Here is a 12,012-nt window from a genome sequence, read left to right on the forward strand (position 1 = left end):
GAGGAAAAAAAAAAAGGTAAAAAGAACAAAATGGGAAAAATAAATGTTGTGGATATTGTAAGTACATTATTGCAATAATTGATCTCGGAAATGGGGCTGGTTGTTGATGAACTTTGCTGCTCTTCTATCGTTGACGTCTTCCCTCTTTTTCTCTGTCTTCCAGTTCCTCTTCTTCTCAGCTAATTCCTTCCTGTCTCTAAGAGTCAACATATGTCTAGTTTCGGCTGCAATAACAGTACCTTGTCCTTCTGAGAGTTCTCTCTCAGGAGCCAAATTTTGGCGGTAATATCTGGCGTTGGAACGATGTCCAATAATTGCACCAGAAGGTAAAATCAACTCATTCCCGGCCTGATAAATTGCGTCTTTTTCCACAGAAGGAAGCTCTTTTCCCCCTTTTTCTTCTTCTTCTTCTTCTTCTTCCTGCTCTTCTCCGTCATCATCTCCGCTGATGTCTTCCCAGTCGTCAGGATTTGAAACCAAATCTTCATCAACAACATCGTCAACATCGTCATAAGTTGACGAAAAATCATAAAACTTGGAGATTTCTAATTTCTCATCCTCTGTTTCATAAGGTATTTTCATGTGTCTCTTTTTCAGCATGTGTTCTCTAGCAGCTTCTGCGTTTTTTCCCTGATAATTACAAGCGATACAAAAACCAAAACCAATCTTTTCGCCTAAATATTCAATTAAACCCTCTTTGTCGATTAGGTAAGTTGCTTCAGGTATATATAGTCCGTGCTGCTTGAACATATGCTCCACGTTTTCGTCAACTGTACTAAACTGGTGACCATACTTTGGATGTGCAAAAAGACATGTCGTGGTTGGAATTTCGGTTTTGTTGGCAACTTTCAGCTGTAGAAGTATCTCTTCATCAACTTCTTCTTGCTCCTTTGCTTCTTCTTGCTCTTTTTCTTTTTCTTCTTTTGCTTCTTTTTCTTCCAAATCATTAGAGGTAGGCTTGTCTATAATTGGAATAGATGTTCTCTCCATTGGCAACCCCGCAATTTTTGCTTGCGCTGTCATAGCCTCCTCGGCTTGTTTATAAATAGCGCGTTTTTGTTCCAAAATAGCTTCTTTCTCCTTCCTTCTTTGCTCTTTCTTCGTAACTTGTTTTGTTTTAGTATCTGATTGCAGTTGCAGTTGCAGTTGAAGACTCGCCACTTTGGAATTGAATAGTTCCTCCAGTATCGACGGAAGCTGAGCAACTTTTCTCTTTAAATTATACCGATGCCATTCTGTTTTCATATGAATCCTCTGGTCATCTGATTTGGAGAATTGTAAACTACAAGTGTTACAAGTAAACATGTCCAATTGTTGGTCTAAAAAGCTTCTGCAATAAAGAAGAAGAAGAAGAAGAAAAAAAAAAATCTGAGATGAGATGAGATGAGATGAGCTTCGGTGAAATGGCTTTTTTAGTGAGACAGAAAAAGAAAGAGAGAGAAGTTCATCATTAACTAATTAATTTTAAAATAAAGGCAAACTTGAACATAAAGTAACCCCCCCCAGAAGGTATGTCGTCGTCGTCGTCGTCGTCGTCGTTATCATCATCGACGGATGAAGATATATTTCAGGATGTTTTGCCGAAATTAATGTCCACTATTCGAGCTGCAAGTGCACTAGGAGCACAAGATGTAAACTTTCTCAAATCAGTAGATGCTGATATTGGTGCTGAGATAGATACGCGAGGTGTTGAAATGCTATCAGTTGTCAATGGTCTTCTTAGATGTGCGTCGTCACAAATAAACCAGATTGAGCCTCTAGAATTTGGTAAGGAAAATATCACCAGTGACTCTTCATGGAAGCCTATCGGCAATATCATTGACTCAATATTTGAAAAAATTGACTATACATTTGACCAAGTGAGTAGACGTCGAACCAATGATGGTGGCGATGGTGAAGGTAGCTCTCAAAAACAATATTTAGAAGAAGGTATCAGTATCAGCCACTTGACGAAAGATGGAAAGAATGCTAGGGTACCGAAACCTCAGAAATACTTTAAAGTAGCCGTGGATAACTCTGAAGAGAAACCGTTTAAGCCTAAACTTACCACTAAACCTAATTCGCTACAAACATTGGAGGCGGTGAGCAAACTTGTGAGCCCAGCCCCTGTTTATGAGGATTCCGTTGAGCTTGTTGACCCGCCATATTATCCTCATCCATATGAATATGAAATCGATAACCATCCGTACCCAGCATCTATACTTGAGAAAGCCGAACCTATTCCCCCTACAGAATGGACAAAAACATCGGCAATTTGGGTAGATACTGTAGAGGAGTTGGACAAAATGATTGAAGAGTTGAAAAATCTGGAAGCAATTGCCGTCGATTTGGAACACCATGACTATCGGTCGTACTATGGATTGGTTTGCTTGATGCAAATATCCAACCGTGAAAAAGATTGGATTATTGATACGTTGAAATTGAGGGATGACTTGTCAAGCTTGAATCTTATTTTCACAAACCATGAGATTGTTAAAGTTTTTCATGGTGCATTCATGGACATCATATGGCTTCAAAGAGATTTGGGATTGTATATTGTATCATTATTTGACACTTATCATGCTTCTAGACAACTAGGTTTTACAAAATTTTCATTACAATATTTGTTAGATACGTTTGCTCATTTTAGAACGTCAAAGAAATACCAATTGGCAGATTGGAGAATCAGACCATTACCGCAACCTATGTTGGCATATGCTAGATCTGATACTCACTTTTTGTTGTACATTTATGATCAGCTTCGCAACAAATTGATTGATGAAGAAAAATTACCACGCGTTTTACACGAATCGAGGCAAGTGGCAAAAAGAAGGTTTGAATATACCAAGTTTCGACCTCTTTCAAACAATTTGACAAATAAAGTATCATGTCCGGTCATGGCCTCAAACCCAAAAGAACCTTGGCGCTCGATAATGTATCAGTACAATGTGCCAGCTTACAAAAAACATATTGTCGAACTTCTTTATAATTGGAGGGACTTGAAGGCAAGAGAAGAGGATGAGTCTGTACGATATATTATGCCAAATCAATTGTTGGTATCTTTGGCAATGTTGGAGTCACCAGTGGACACAAGTAAAATTCTCAATGTTCCCACCTATATCTCGGAACACGTGAGGTTGCACGCAAGGGAAATTGCACACTTGATTGAGCAGTGTTTGAAAGAGAGTGAACAGAGTGATTGGGAGATGGTGGACAAGTGGCATGTTGATGTGAGCGACCAGAGTCCTGAGTTGTTGTTGAATGTTGCCAAAGTAAATGATGTGTTTGAAGCTTTGCTTTTAAAAATGGAAACCACTGCTGCTGAGAATCCTTCATTGTTGGGTAAAAAGTCTACCGTCTTTTGTAGCGATAATACTCAAGAGGGTTTTCCAACATCTGTATTCGAAGTTACCTCTGCCGGTGTTGTCAAACATGACTTTAGAGAAGCACGTGCAGAACGACAGGAAAAAGTGTGGAACACGTTGGCAAATTTCAATCCTCAGAGGTCTGTTGTAGTAGAGGACATTGATACAAGCGACCACCACGATCATCAATTGGAAGAGACTGCTTTAGAGAGAGGCGTTGGTTCTGAAACTGAACCAAAAAAGCCCTTGTCAGGCCAACAAATTCTTTTCAATAAAGACAAGAATATTGATTCTGACCAGATAGTCACCCTTCGGAATAATAGTAGAACCAGTACCAGTGGTAGTAGTGGTAGTAGTGGTAGTAGTAGTGGCATCAAAAGACGTTTGGAGAAATTTGATTTAAAAGTTCAACAGCAGGATGAATCACCGGTGGATTACGTTAATGCGGATAAAATACTTATAGATACGGACAAGAAAAAGGATAAGAATAAGAAGAAGAGGTCTTTTGACCCATACTCCAAAGATGCGGAAGGTCCTAAGGCGGCAAAGAAAAATAAGACAATGACTACAGGAAGAACTTCAACATATAAAGTAAAAAAGAATAAATAGAGATTGCCTTTAGTGGTGAATCGGATGATGTAAATTGTAAAGCACGCTTTTGTTTCTTTACCAAAAGACAAAGTATATTTGGCGTTACTGACTTGTTTATATCTATCTCTATTGCACACGAGTTTGAGCTTTGCTTTGCTTTGCTTTTTTTTTTTTTTTTTTTCTCCTTGTGTAATTTTTCAGTTGAATGAGAGACGCGCGCCGTGAACTACGATCCATCGCTCATCATCATCAGCATCATTCGTGACCATTTTCCAATGGTTTTACCAGCTCATCTACAAGGCAATCTTACGCCCGCGGAGATTAATTTTCTAGCGGAGAATGAGCTTATCACGATTCTCCCGCGTTATTCAATCAAGCGGATTGACCTTATAGGAGTACGTTCTTATCAACTTTGAACCGAAGCAGATTTTTTTAGATATGTACTAATACTTTAAAGACAAGGATTCCTGACTTGATAGCTATGAAAAGAGAGAAAGTTCCCTTGTGGGTTGCCTTGATTTTGAAATCACAGGGCAAGTGTAATATAATTCCGCCCAAGTGGCTAGCTGTGACTTACCTCAAGGAGAAATATGACGAAGAGGTTCGAAACCCAAACCATTTTAGTAAGCTACCTTGGAACTGGTTAGAACTTTCAAAGGCTATATTGAGTAAAGCATCCGACGATCTATCGGATTCATCAGAAGATTTGAGATCTGTTATTCAAGATTTGAGAGAAATACGATTAGTGAAATCGAGAAAGGGTTTGAAAGAACTAAATGAGTCGAATATCCAATTGACTGGATTATCCTTGATGGAGATTAATGAAATAAGACCTTTTGTCATTTCAGTAATGAACCAGCTAAGAGAATTACATGCAACTTTGATAAGGGATAAGGATAAACTTGATGATGAGTAGAAAAAGGAAAGACCCTGACCGACACTGACCGACACTATCGAGCAGAGCGAGATAGTGTTGTACCAAGCTAGTCAGTGTTGTGCCAAGCTAGTGTTGTACCAAGCTAGTCAGTGTTGTACCAAGCTAGTCAGTGTTGCTCCACTATCTCTCTCTGCTCGATAGTGTCGATAGTGTCGATAGTCGCCTCTAAATTCTCTTTGATTACTGGCGTCTGAGGTTGATATCGTTGTTGTATTGCCTCCAATGTCCAATAATGTTTTTCCCCGTTAACATCCTCTTTTCTTTGATCTCTTACCTCCCCGGCGAGCGCGCACCATGGGTTTGCTGTGCTACACCTTCTTTTCGCTTTTCGCATTTCGTCCCCCACGCTCTTTTCGCACCCACCAGTGGGACTCCAACTGGTAAAGTGCTTGATGCGATAAAATATAAAGATCAAAATTTTGTTGATAAACTAATTACAATTGGTGAAGAGATCAAAAATACAAATAACTTTTTCACGCTTTTGTAAATGAGTAAGATCAAGACTTTGAACAGACAGTTCATATCGAATTTGGAGACACATAAAGTGATTACAGATGCTAAAAGAAACTTAATTCTTTCCATTTTAAAGTCAACAACAACTAAAAGGGAAGCTAGAAATTACTTGACAAAGTACCAAAGTCAGTTTAGTTTTCCGGATTTAGAGTTTCAAAAGTTCAACAATTTTTCAGATGAAATCACAACGAGTTTGAGCCAAAGAGACAATCAGCGGGACTTATTTGTAAAGAGGTTCTTGAATAATCAGAACCCCTTTCTCAATATCTATGATGAAGAAGAGACCAAATTAAACAAGATCCCCTTGAGACTAGCCATTTTTAAAATCAAGTTTCAAAGTATCACCATGAAGCAATGGAGAGGCATTGCTGAGACTTTCAAAAGATTAATTACTTTAGGGGTGTCTCCCATTATACTATTAGATTATGACCATTTGCCGAATGAATCATTCAAAAAGAATGAGCTTTATATGATAAATCAGGCGAATAAAATGCTTTCGATTTTGGGAAAACCCGAGGAGCCGGGTGATCTAAGGGCAACTGTATTGCGAAACGTATTCAATACAAAGCAAAGCGAAAGCGAAAGCGAAAGCAACGTCACAATTGATACTCTAGAACTGATCTTAATACCGTTGTATCAAGGGATCATACCAATTGTACAACCAATTCTGTACAATTCCCTCACCGCAAAACAGGAGTTTCTTAAATGTGACACTTTGCTATCGTCGCTATGCTCAGCCTTGATTGCAAACAGAACCACCAATTTGTTATCGGTGGAGAAGATAGTGATGATTGACCCATTGGGCGGTATTCCTTCAATTGAGCGTAATCAAACAAGTCATGTGTTTATAAACCTATCTCAAGAGTACTCCGATATTTTGTCTGAACTATACATTGGCCACATTGATCCCAAGATACGAAATTTGCATGTTAACAACTTGAACAGCATGAACGAGATTTTAACGTTTATTCGGAAAAAGTCGGGGAATGATGAGACCACTGGTATTATTACCACGCCTGAAATCATGTCTACCAACGACGACCAGTTGAATCCTATAATTTACAATGTATTGACCGATAGGTCCATTATATCTTCTTCTTTACCCAGCACCAGCAAAAGAACTCCTCCTTTATCCACAACGATTATCAAAAAGGGTGCTAATGTACAAATATTTGATAAGACTACTTTTCCCAAAGAGCTTACTTTCGAACGCTTGTTTGCCGAGAAACTCGTTGATAAGGATCGATTAGTAAACTTACTCAATGACTCCTTTGGAAAACAGCTAAAGGTTGAAGAGTACTTTAAACGTATAAATAATCATCTTGCAACGTTCATTTTGGTTGGAGATTACGATGGTGCAGCAGTTATAACCTACGAGGAGGACAGAGGGGGAAATAAGATAGCTTACTTGGACAAATTCGCTATAGCCAAGAAAAATCAGGGTCTTCCTGGTTTAGCTGATATCATCTTCAAAATAATATTGCAGTCACATCTTACGGAGTTGATATGGAGATCAAGAAAGAACAATCCAGTGAACAAGTGGTACTTTGAACGTTGCTGTGGATGCATGATCCCTTCTCCAGAGTCTCAATGGAAAATTTTCTATACGGGAGAGATATTTGATAAAAGAATTGATAGACTTAAACGGAGAACAACGAGTCAAGCTTTTTCGGAACAAGGAGGGGTAGTAAATATAAGCAAAAAGTTGGAGGAATACTCAAGAATTTGTGAGGGGATTGCTCCTTCTTTTAAATAAAAATAATATATATATATATATAGTTATGACACTATGGAGCAGCACTGACTAGTGACACTATCGAGCAGAGCGACAAGTAACATTTGATTATTGACCTTCTCTCTATTTTTTTTTGGTTTTTGGTTCTCAATATTTCTGCATCTCGTTTAGGAGCTTATTGTTATCAAAGATATCGGTTCTACTCAACAATTTATAAAGAAAAAGCTCTGTGGAGCGCAAACAAAAAAAATATTATGGGATAAACCATATATGAATTGTTACTTGGATTAGTTAAACGGAATTTATTGAAGATGAGCCAAGCTGAGACTAGTATGCGGTTGAGGGTCAACCCGTCACAAGGGGTACGTCAAGGGCAGCTGAAGCAAGCGCAGGCTGGTGATCTGCCTGTTGGTAAAAAAAGACTTGCATATTATCATGAACTTGATGAGTGGCAGCAGGATAATCACTATATCAAGTCCGGGTACGTCAAAGGTACTTCTTCATACCGCGAGAGTCTTAAATCTTTGGGGTACCTACACAATGAAACTGTAAATATATACTCCCACTTGCTTCCTTCAAGTATATCCTTCTGGTTGATACTTTACTATATCAATTTTCAGTTAAAAATCTACGACAACTACTTGGGTGTTTGGGAAAAGCTCAATTTTTTACAATTCGGAGCTGCATGTACTTTTTGTATGTTTATGTCGTCGGTTTTCCATTGCTTAAAATCTCATTCGCATAAAGTCAGTCGATTTGGAAATCAATTGGATTATTTTGGTATTGTTATATTGATTACATGCTCCTTGGTATCCATCGTATTGTTTTCATATTATGACAAGCCCCTTCAGAAATGGATATTTGTAGGGTTATCCATATTTTTTGGTACAGTTTGTACAATTTTCACCTTGCATCCCGAGTTTTCTCAAAACTATTATAGACCCTTTAGATCCACAATGTTTATACTATTCGGTCTTTCGGGTGTTTTACCCATAGCAAATGCTGTTTATACTTTTGGATATCAAACTACAAAGGAGAGATCGGGGTTAATATGGTTGATATTAGAAGGAACGTTTTATATACTTGGTGCTGTCTTGTATGCGATGAGATTTCCCGAAAGAACAGCATACATTGATTCTGAAGAGCATTTGTTTTCGCCGGGGACTTTTGATATTTTTGGTCATTCTCATCAAATCTTTCACTTTTTAGTCGTGGTTGCTGCATTTTGTCATTGGAAGGCGTTAGTCGAGTGTTATCACTATTTGCATCAGAGCATTTTGTAAGTAGAACGAGACAAGACAAGAAATACAAAAGAGAAGACTAGAAATACAATAGAGAAGACTAGAAATACAAAAGAAAAGACTAGAAATACAAAAGAAAAGACTAGAAATACAAAAGAAAAGACTAGAAATACAAAAGAAAAGACTAGAAATACAAAAGAAAAGACTAGAAATACAAAAAGAGAAGACAAGAGAAGCGATTTGAAAAAGGCGACTCTTGAGTTTTTCTCAACTTTGTTAAGAATGTCGAGACACTATCTCGATCCACGAATTCAAAGAGAAAGGGAGGGAAAAGAAAGGAAAAATATATATCACCAAACTTATAGAGACCATATGCTGATATTCTAATATGTTATTAAGTCAATTTTCATGCTGTGGAGGGGGTAGAGGTTTATTTCATGCACTATATATTAGGAACATCTGATAGCCCTCTTAATTGCAAAGACTGCTACACTATTGAAAGGTGGCAGCTAGTGTGCTCAAGCTAGTGTGCTCAAGCTAGTGTGCTCAAGCTAGTGTACTCAAGCTAGTGTACTCAAGCTAGTGTCGCAAGGGGTCATCAGATGACTATAGACTCATACATAGACTATATATTGAAAGCACACTTGATTCATTCAATGGTATAGAGATTTAGAAATAGTGTATGTATTCTCTTTTCTATATAAACAGGGCTACCAGGTGTGTCAAAAGTAGTGTGCGGATTTTGTTAGTTGAGTAAATTTTTGTTAGAGCATTGAAAAATCGGTTTCTCGCCACTTTAGTTGGGCTTATAGCAAAGCTGTGTCAGACAGAAACGGAATAAAAGTAGTGCTTTTCCCCCGTTGCAATGCCGCCAAAAGCAGATTGGGACAAATATGTTGCTCCTGCAGAGGATGACGAAAAAGAACAAGAGAAAATTGTCCCCTTGTCTGAAAGTGATATACAAGTTTTGAAGTCGTATGGAGCAGCACCCTATGCAAGATCCATCAAGGATATTGAAAAGGATTTGAAGGATATCGAGGAGAGGATAAAGGAGAATATCGGTATTAAGGAAAGTGATACCGGTTTAGCTCCGCTGCACCTCTGGGATGTTCTTGGTGACAAACAAAGAATGCAAGAGGAACAATCTTTACAAGTTGCCAGGTGTACAAAGATTATTGAAGTTACTGAGCAAGCCACTCCAAGTTCTGGATTGCAAAATGCCGATACAAAATCAAAATATGTTATAAATATAAAACAAATTGCCAAATTTGTTGTAGGATTGGGGGAAAGAGTATCGCCAACTGATATCGAAGAAGGAATGAGAGTAGGTGTTGATAGACATAAATATGAAATCCAATTACCATTGCCACCTAGAATTGATCCTTCGGTCACAATGATGACAGTGGAGGAAAAGCCGGATGTCACATATAGTGATGTTGGAGGTTGTAAAGAGCAAATTGAGAAATTGAGAGAAGTTGTTGAACTACCATTGTTGAGTCCCGAGCGATTTGTCAAGTTGGGTATTGATCCTCCAAAAGGTATACTATTGTATGGACCACCTGGGACCGGGAAAACCTTATGTGCCAGGGCAGTGGCAAATCGAACAGATGCAACATTCATTAGAGTTATTGGCTCCGAGTTGGTACAAAAGTATGTTGGAGAAGGTGCAAGAATGGTGAGAGAGTTGTTTGAAATGGCCAGGACCAAAAAGGCTTGTATAATTTTTTTCGATGAGGTTGATGCTATAGGAGGAGCTAGATTTGATGATGGTGCAGGTGGAGACAACGAAGTGCAAAGGACCATGTTAGAGTTGATTACGCAATTGGATGGATTCGATCCAAGAGGAAATATCAAGGTTATGTTTGCCACTAATAGGCCAAATACATTGGACCCAGCTTTATTGAGGCCAGGAAGAATTGATAGAAAAGTTGAATTTTCACTACCTGACTTGGAAGGGCGTGCTAATATATTTAGAATTCATTCCAAAACCATGAGTGTTGAAAAGGATATAAGATGGGAGCTTATATCGCGGTTATGTCCGAATGCCACGGGTGCTGAATTGAGATCAGTATGTACAGAAGCAGGAATGTTTGCAATCAGAGCTAGGAGGAAAGTTGCAAACGAAAAGGACTTTTTAAAAGCCGTGGATAAAGTTATCAAGGGCAACTTGAAGTTTAGTTCCACAAGTGAGTATATGCAATATAATTGAAATAAATTTTTTACAAATATACAAAGAAGAAAAAAAAAAAAAGAGAAGAAGGAGAAGAGGAAGCCATTATTAGCTGTGTGTGCTTTAGTCCCACCATGAGACACAACCCATGCCGGGTCCTAGTAAAGAAGCTGTTAGACTATATGCTGGTGCTTTATCTGCAGGTTCATCAATACCCATAGCTTCATTTGAGTTTTTTGGTTTAATATTGTAGAAATTCTCTTGCTCAACTCTAAATCTTACTTTTTCATCAACCTCAATGTATAGTGAGTGATTATCAGTTTTCCAAACCCAAGCTTGTTCCTCTTGCAAATATTCATATTCTTCGCCAATATATTCCAGAGGTACCCAAATATCATCAAAGAATTCTAATCTCAATTTAATACCTTCAGCTGTACATTTGGTGACCCATCCTGTTAATGTTTCCCCCTTGAATGGTTTGAAAACAATGTACCGAAACCGCACCTCCACGTATGATCCCCCATCTCCCGGTTTCAAAAGTCCATCTTTAATATCAAGAAGGTCCCATGTAGTTATCATTAAACCCAAGTTGGGTACTATTTTATTGGCAAGTTTTTTATTCAACTCATCTGTTATTGAATGCTGAATAGGTATATTAAAGGAATGAGGCGGTATTCGTACGAGGTCTTGTATTTCTGATAGTATGAACATATGAAATGAGTATAAAGAGGTGAAAAATGAGATGTCAGATGAGAAGGCATCGCGATGATAAGAAGGAGAGGAGAACGAAAAAAAAAAAGAAAAATGTATGAATAAAAAAAAATGTCAACTCAAGTTAGCTTGTGTTCGAAATTATGCCACCTAGTTCAAATACAAGTAAGGTGAGAAAGCCCCAGAGCAATACTTTTGATGGGAAACATATAAGTGCTAAGAAAGCAGCAAGTTACCTCCATTCAGTAAAAGAACAGAACAATTTACTTTCCAATGTTACTAGAATTGTTTCTCCTACGCAAACAAACAGCCCAACAACAATAACAACAACAACAGTAACTCGTGATGAGCCGAATTGGAACAAAAAACATTTTCGGTTGTTTGTGGGGAACTTGGGTCCCGATGCAACAGATGAGTTGCTAAGGAACGCATTCCAAAAATATACTACTTTAAGTAATGTCCATGTTCCCATAGATTCAAAGTCCAAAAAGCCACGAGGGTTTGGATTTGTCGCATTTGCTAGTGCAAATGACTATTTACAAGCTTTTAAGGATATGAATGGGAAGTACATTGGTCAGTATCCTGTACAATTGAAAAGAGCTGAATCTAATGTGCCAAAGAAACAGAAGAAAATGAAGCAATGAGAGAAGAAGAAAAACAAAAGAAAAATTAAAGGCTAGAATTGTGAATTGTGAATGAGTTTTTTTTTTTTTTTTTTTTTTTTTCCAGAGAGGAATCAAAGTACAGAGATTAACTCAGGGATCAAGTAG

General features: G+C 38.0%; 7 protein-coding genes across 7 annotated transcripts; 5 read left to right on the forward strand and 2 right to left on the reverse strand. All coding sequences in view use genetic code 12, as the record gives it.

The window, feature by feature from the left end:
• Window positions 1-66: 66 nt before the first annotated feature.
• REI1 (Rei1p) lies at window positions 67-1,305 on the reverse strand (the record flags this gene model as incomplete). The annotated part of the gene is made up of 1 exon (XM_049326824.1): window positions 67-1,305. The coding sequence occupies one exon, from the start codon at window positions 1,303-1,305 to the stop codon at window positions 67-69; it is 1,239 nt and encodes a 412-aa protein (XP_049182134.1).
• Window positions 1,306-1,511: 206 nt separating this feature from the next.
• Window positions 1,512-3,953, forward strand: RRP6 (exosome nuclease subunit; the record flags this gene model as incomplete). Its single annotated transcript, XM_049326825.1, has 1 exon — window positions 1,512-3,953. One exon carries the CDS (start codon window positions 1,512-1,514, stop codon window positions 3,951-3,953), a length of 2,442 nt encoding a protein of 813 aa, XP_049182135.1.
• Window positions 3,954-4,416: 463 nt separating this feature from the next.
• PSF2 (DNA replication protein) lies at window positions 4,417-4,851 on the forward strand (the record flags this gene model as incomplete). The annotated part of the gene is made up of 1 exon (XM_049326826.1): window positions 4,417-4,851. One exon carries the CDS (start codon window positions 4,417-4,419, stop codon window positions 4,849-4,851), a length of 435 nt encoding a protein of 144 aa, XP_049182136.1.
• A 508-nt stretch (window positions 4,852-5,359) lies between these two features.
• ARG2 (acetyl-CoA:L-glutamate N-acetyltransferase) lies at window positions 5,360-8,403 on the forward strand (the record flags this gene model as incomplete). The annotated part of the gene is made up of 2 exons (XM_049326827.1): window positions 5,360-6,836; window positions 7,412-8,403. 2 exons carry the CDS (start codon window positions 5,360-5,362, stop codon window positions 8,401-8,403), a joined length of 2,469 nt encoding a protein of 822 aa, XP_049182137.1.
• Window positions 8,404-9,226: 823 nt separating this feature from the next.
• RPT1 (proteasome regulatory particle base subunit) lies at window positions 9,227-10,570 on the forward strand (the record flags this gene model as incomplete). Its single annotated transcript, XM_049326828.1, has 1 exon — window positions 9,227-10,570. The coding sequence occupies one exon, from the start codon at window positions 9,227-9,229 to the stop codon at window positions 10,568-10,570; it is 1,344 nt and encodes a 447-aa protein (XP_049182138.1).
• An 84-nt stretch (window positions 10,571-10,654) lies between these two features.
• Window positions 10,655-11,242, reverse strand: KGF56_000875 (DNA-directed RNA polymerase III subunit; the record flags this gene model as incomplete). The annotated part of the gene is made up of 1 exon (XM_049326829.1): window positions 10,655-11,242. The coding sequence occupies one exon, from the start codon at window positions 11,240-11,242 to the stop codon at window positions 10,655-10,657; it is 588 nt and encodes a 195-aa protein (XP_049182139.1).
• A 143-nt stretch (window positions 11,243-11,385) lies between these two features.
• Window positions 11,386-11,886, forward strand: KGF56_000876 (uncharacterized protein; the record flags this gene model as incomplete). The annotated part of the gene is made up of 1 exon (XM_049326830.1): window positions 11,386-11,886. One exon carries the CDS (start codon window positions 11,386-11,388, stop codon window positions 11,884-11,886), a length of 501 nt encoding a protein of 166 aa, XP_049182140.1.
• Window positions 11,887-12,012: the final 126 nt, after the last annotated feature.

This window comes from Candida oxycetoniae, assembly GCF_023343755.2.
Source record: "Candida oxycetoniae strain CBS 10844 chromosome Unknown scaffold5, whole genome shotgun sequence".
NCBI classification, from domain to species: domain Eukaryota; kingdom Fungi; phylum Ascomycota; class Pichiomycetes; order Serinales; family Debaryomycetaceae; genus Lodderomyces; species Lodderomyces oxycetoniae.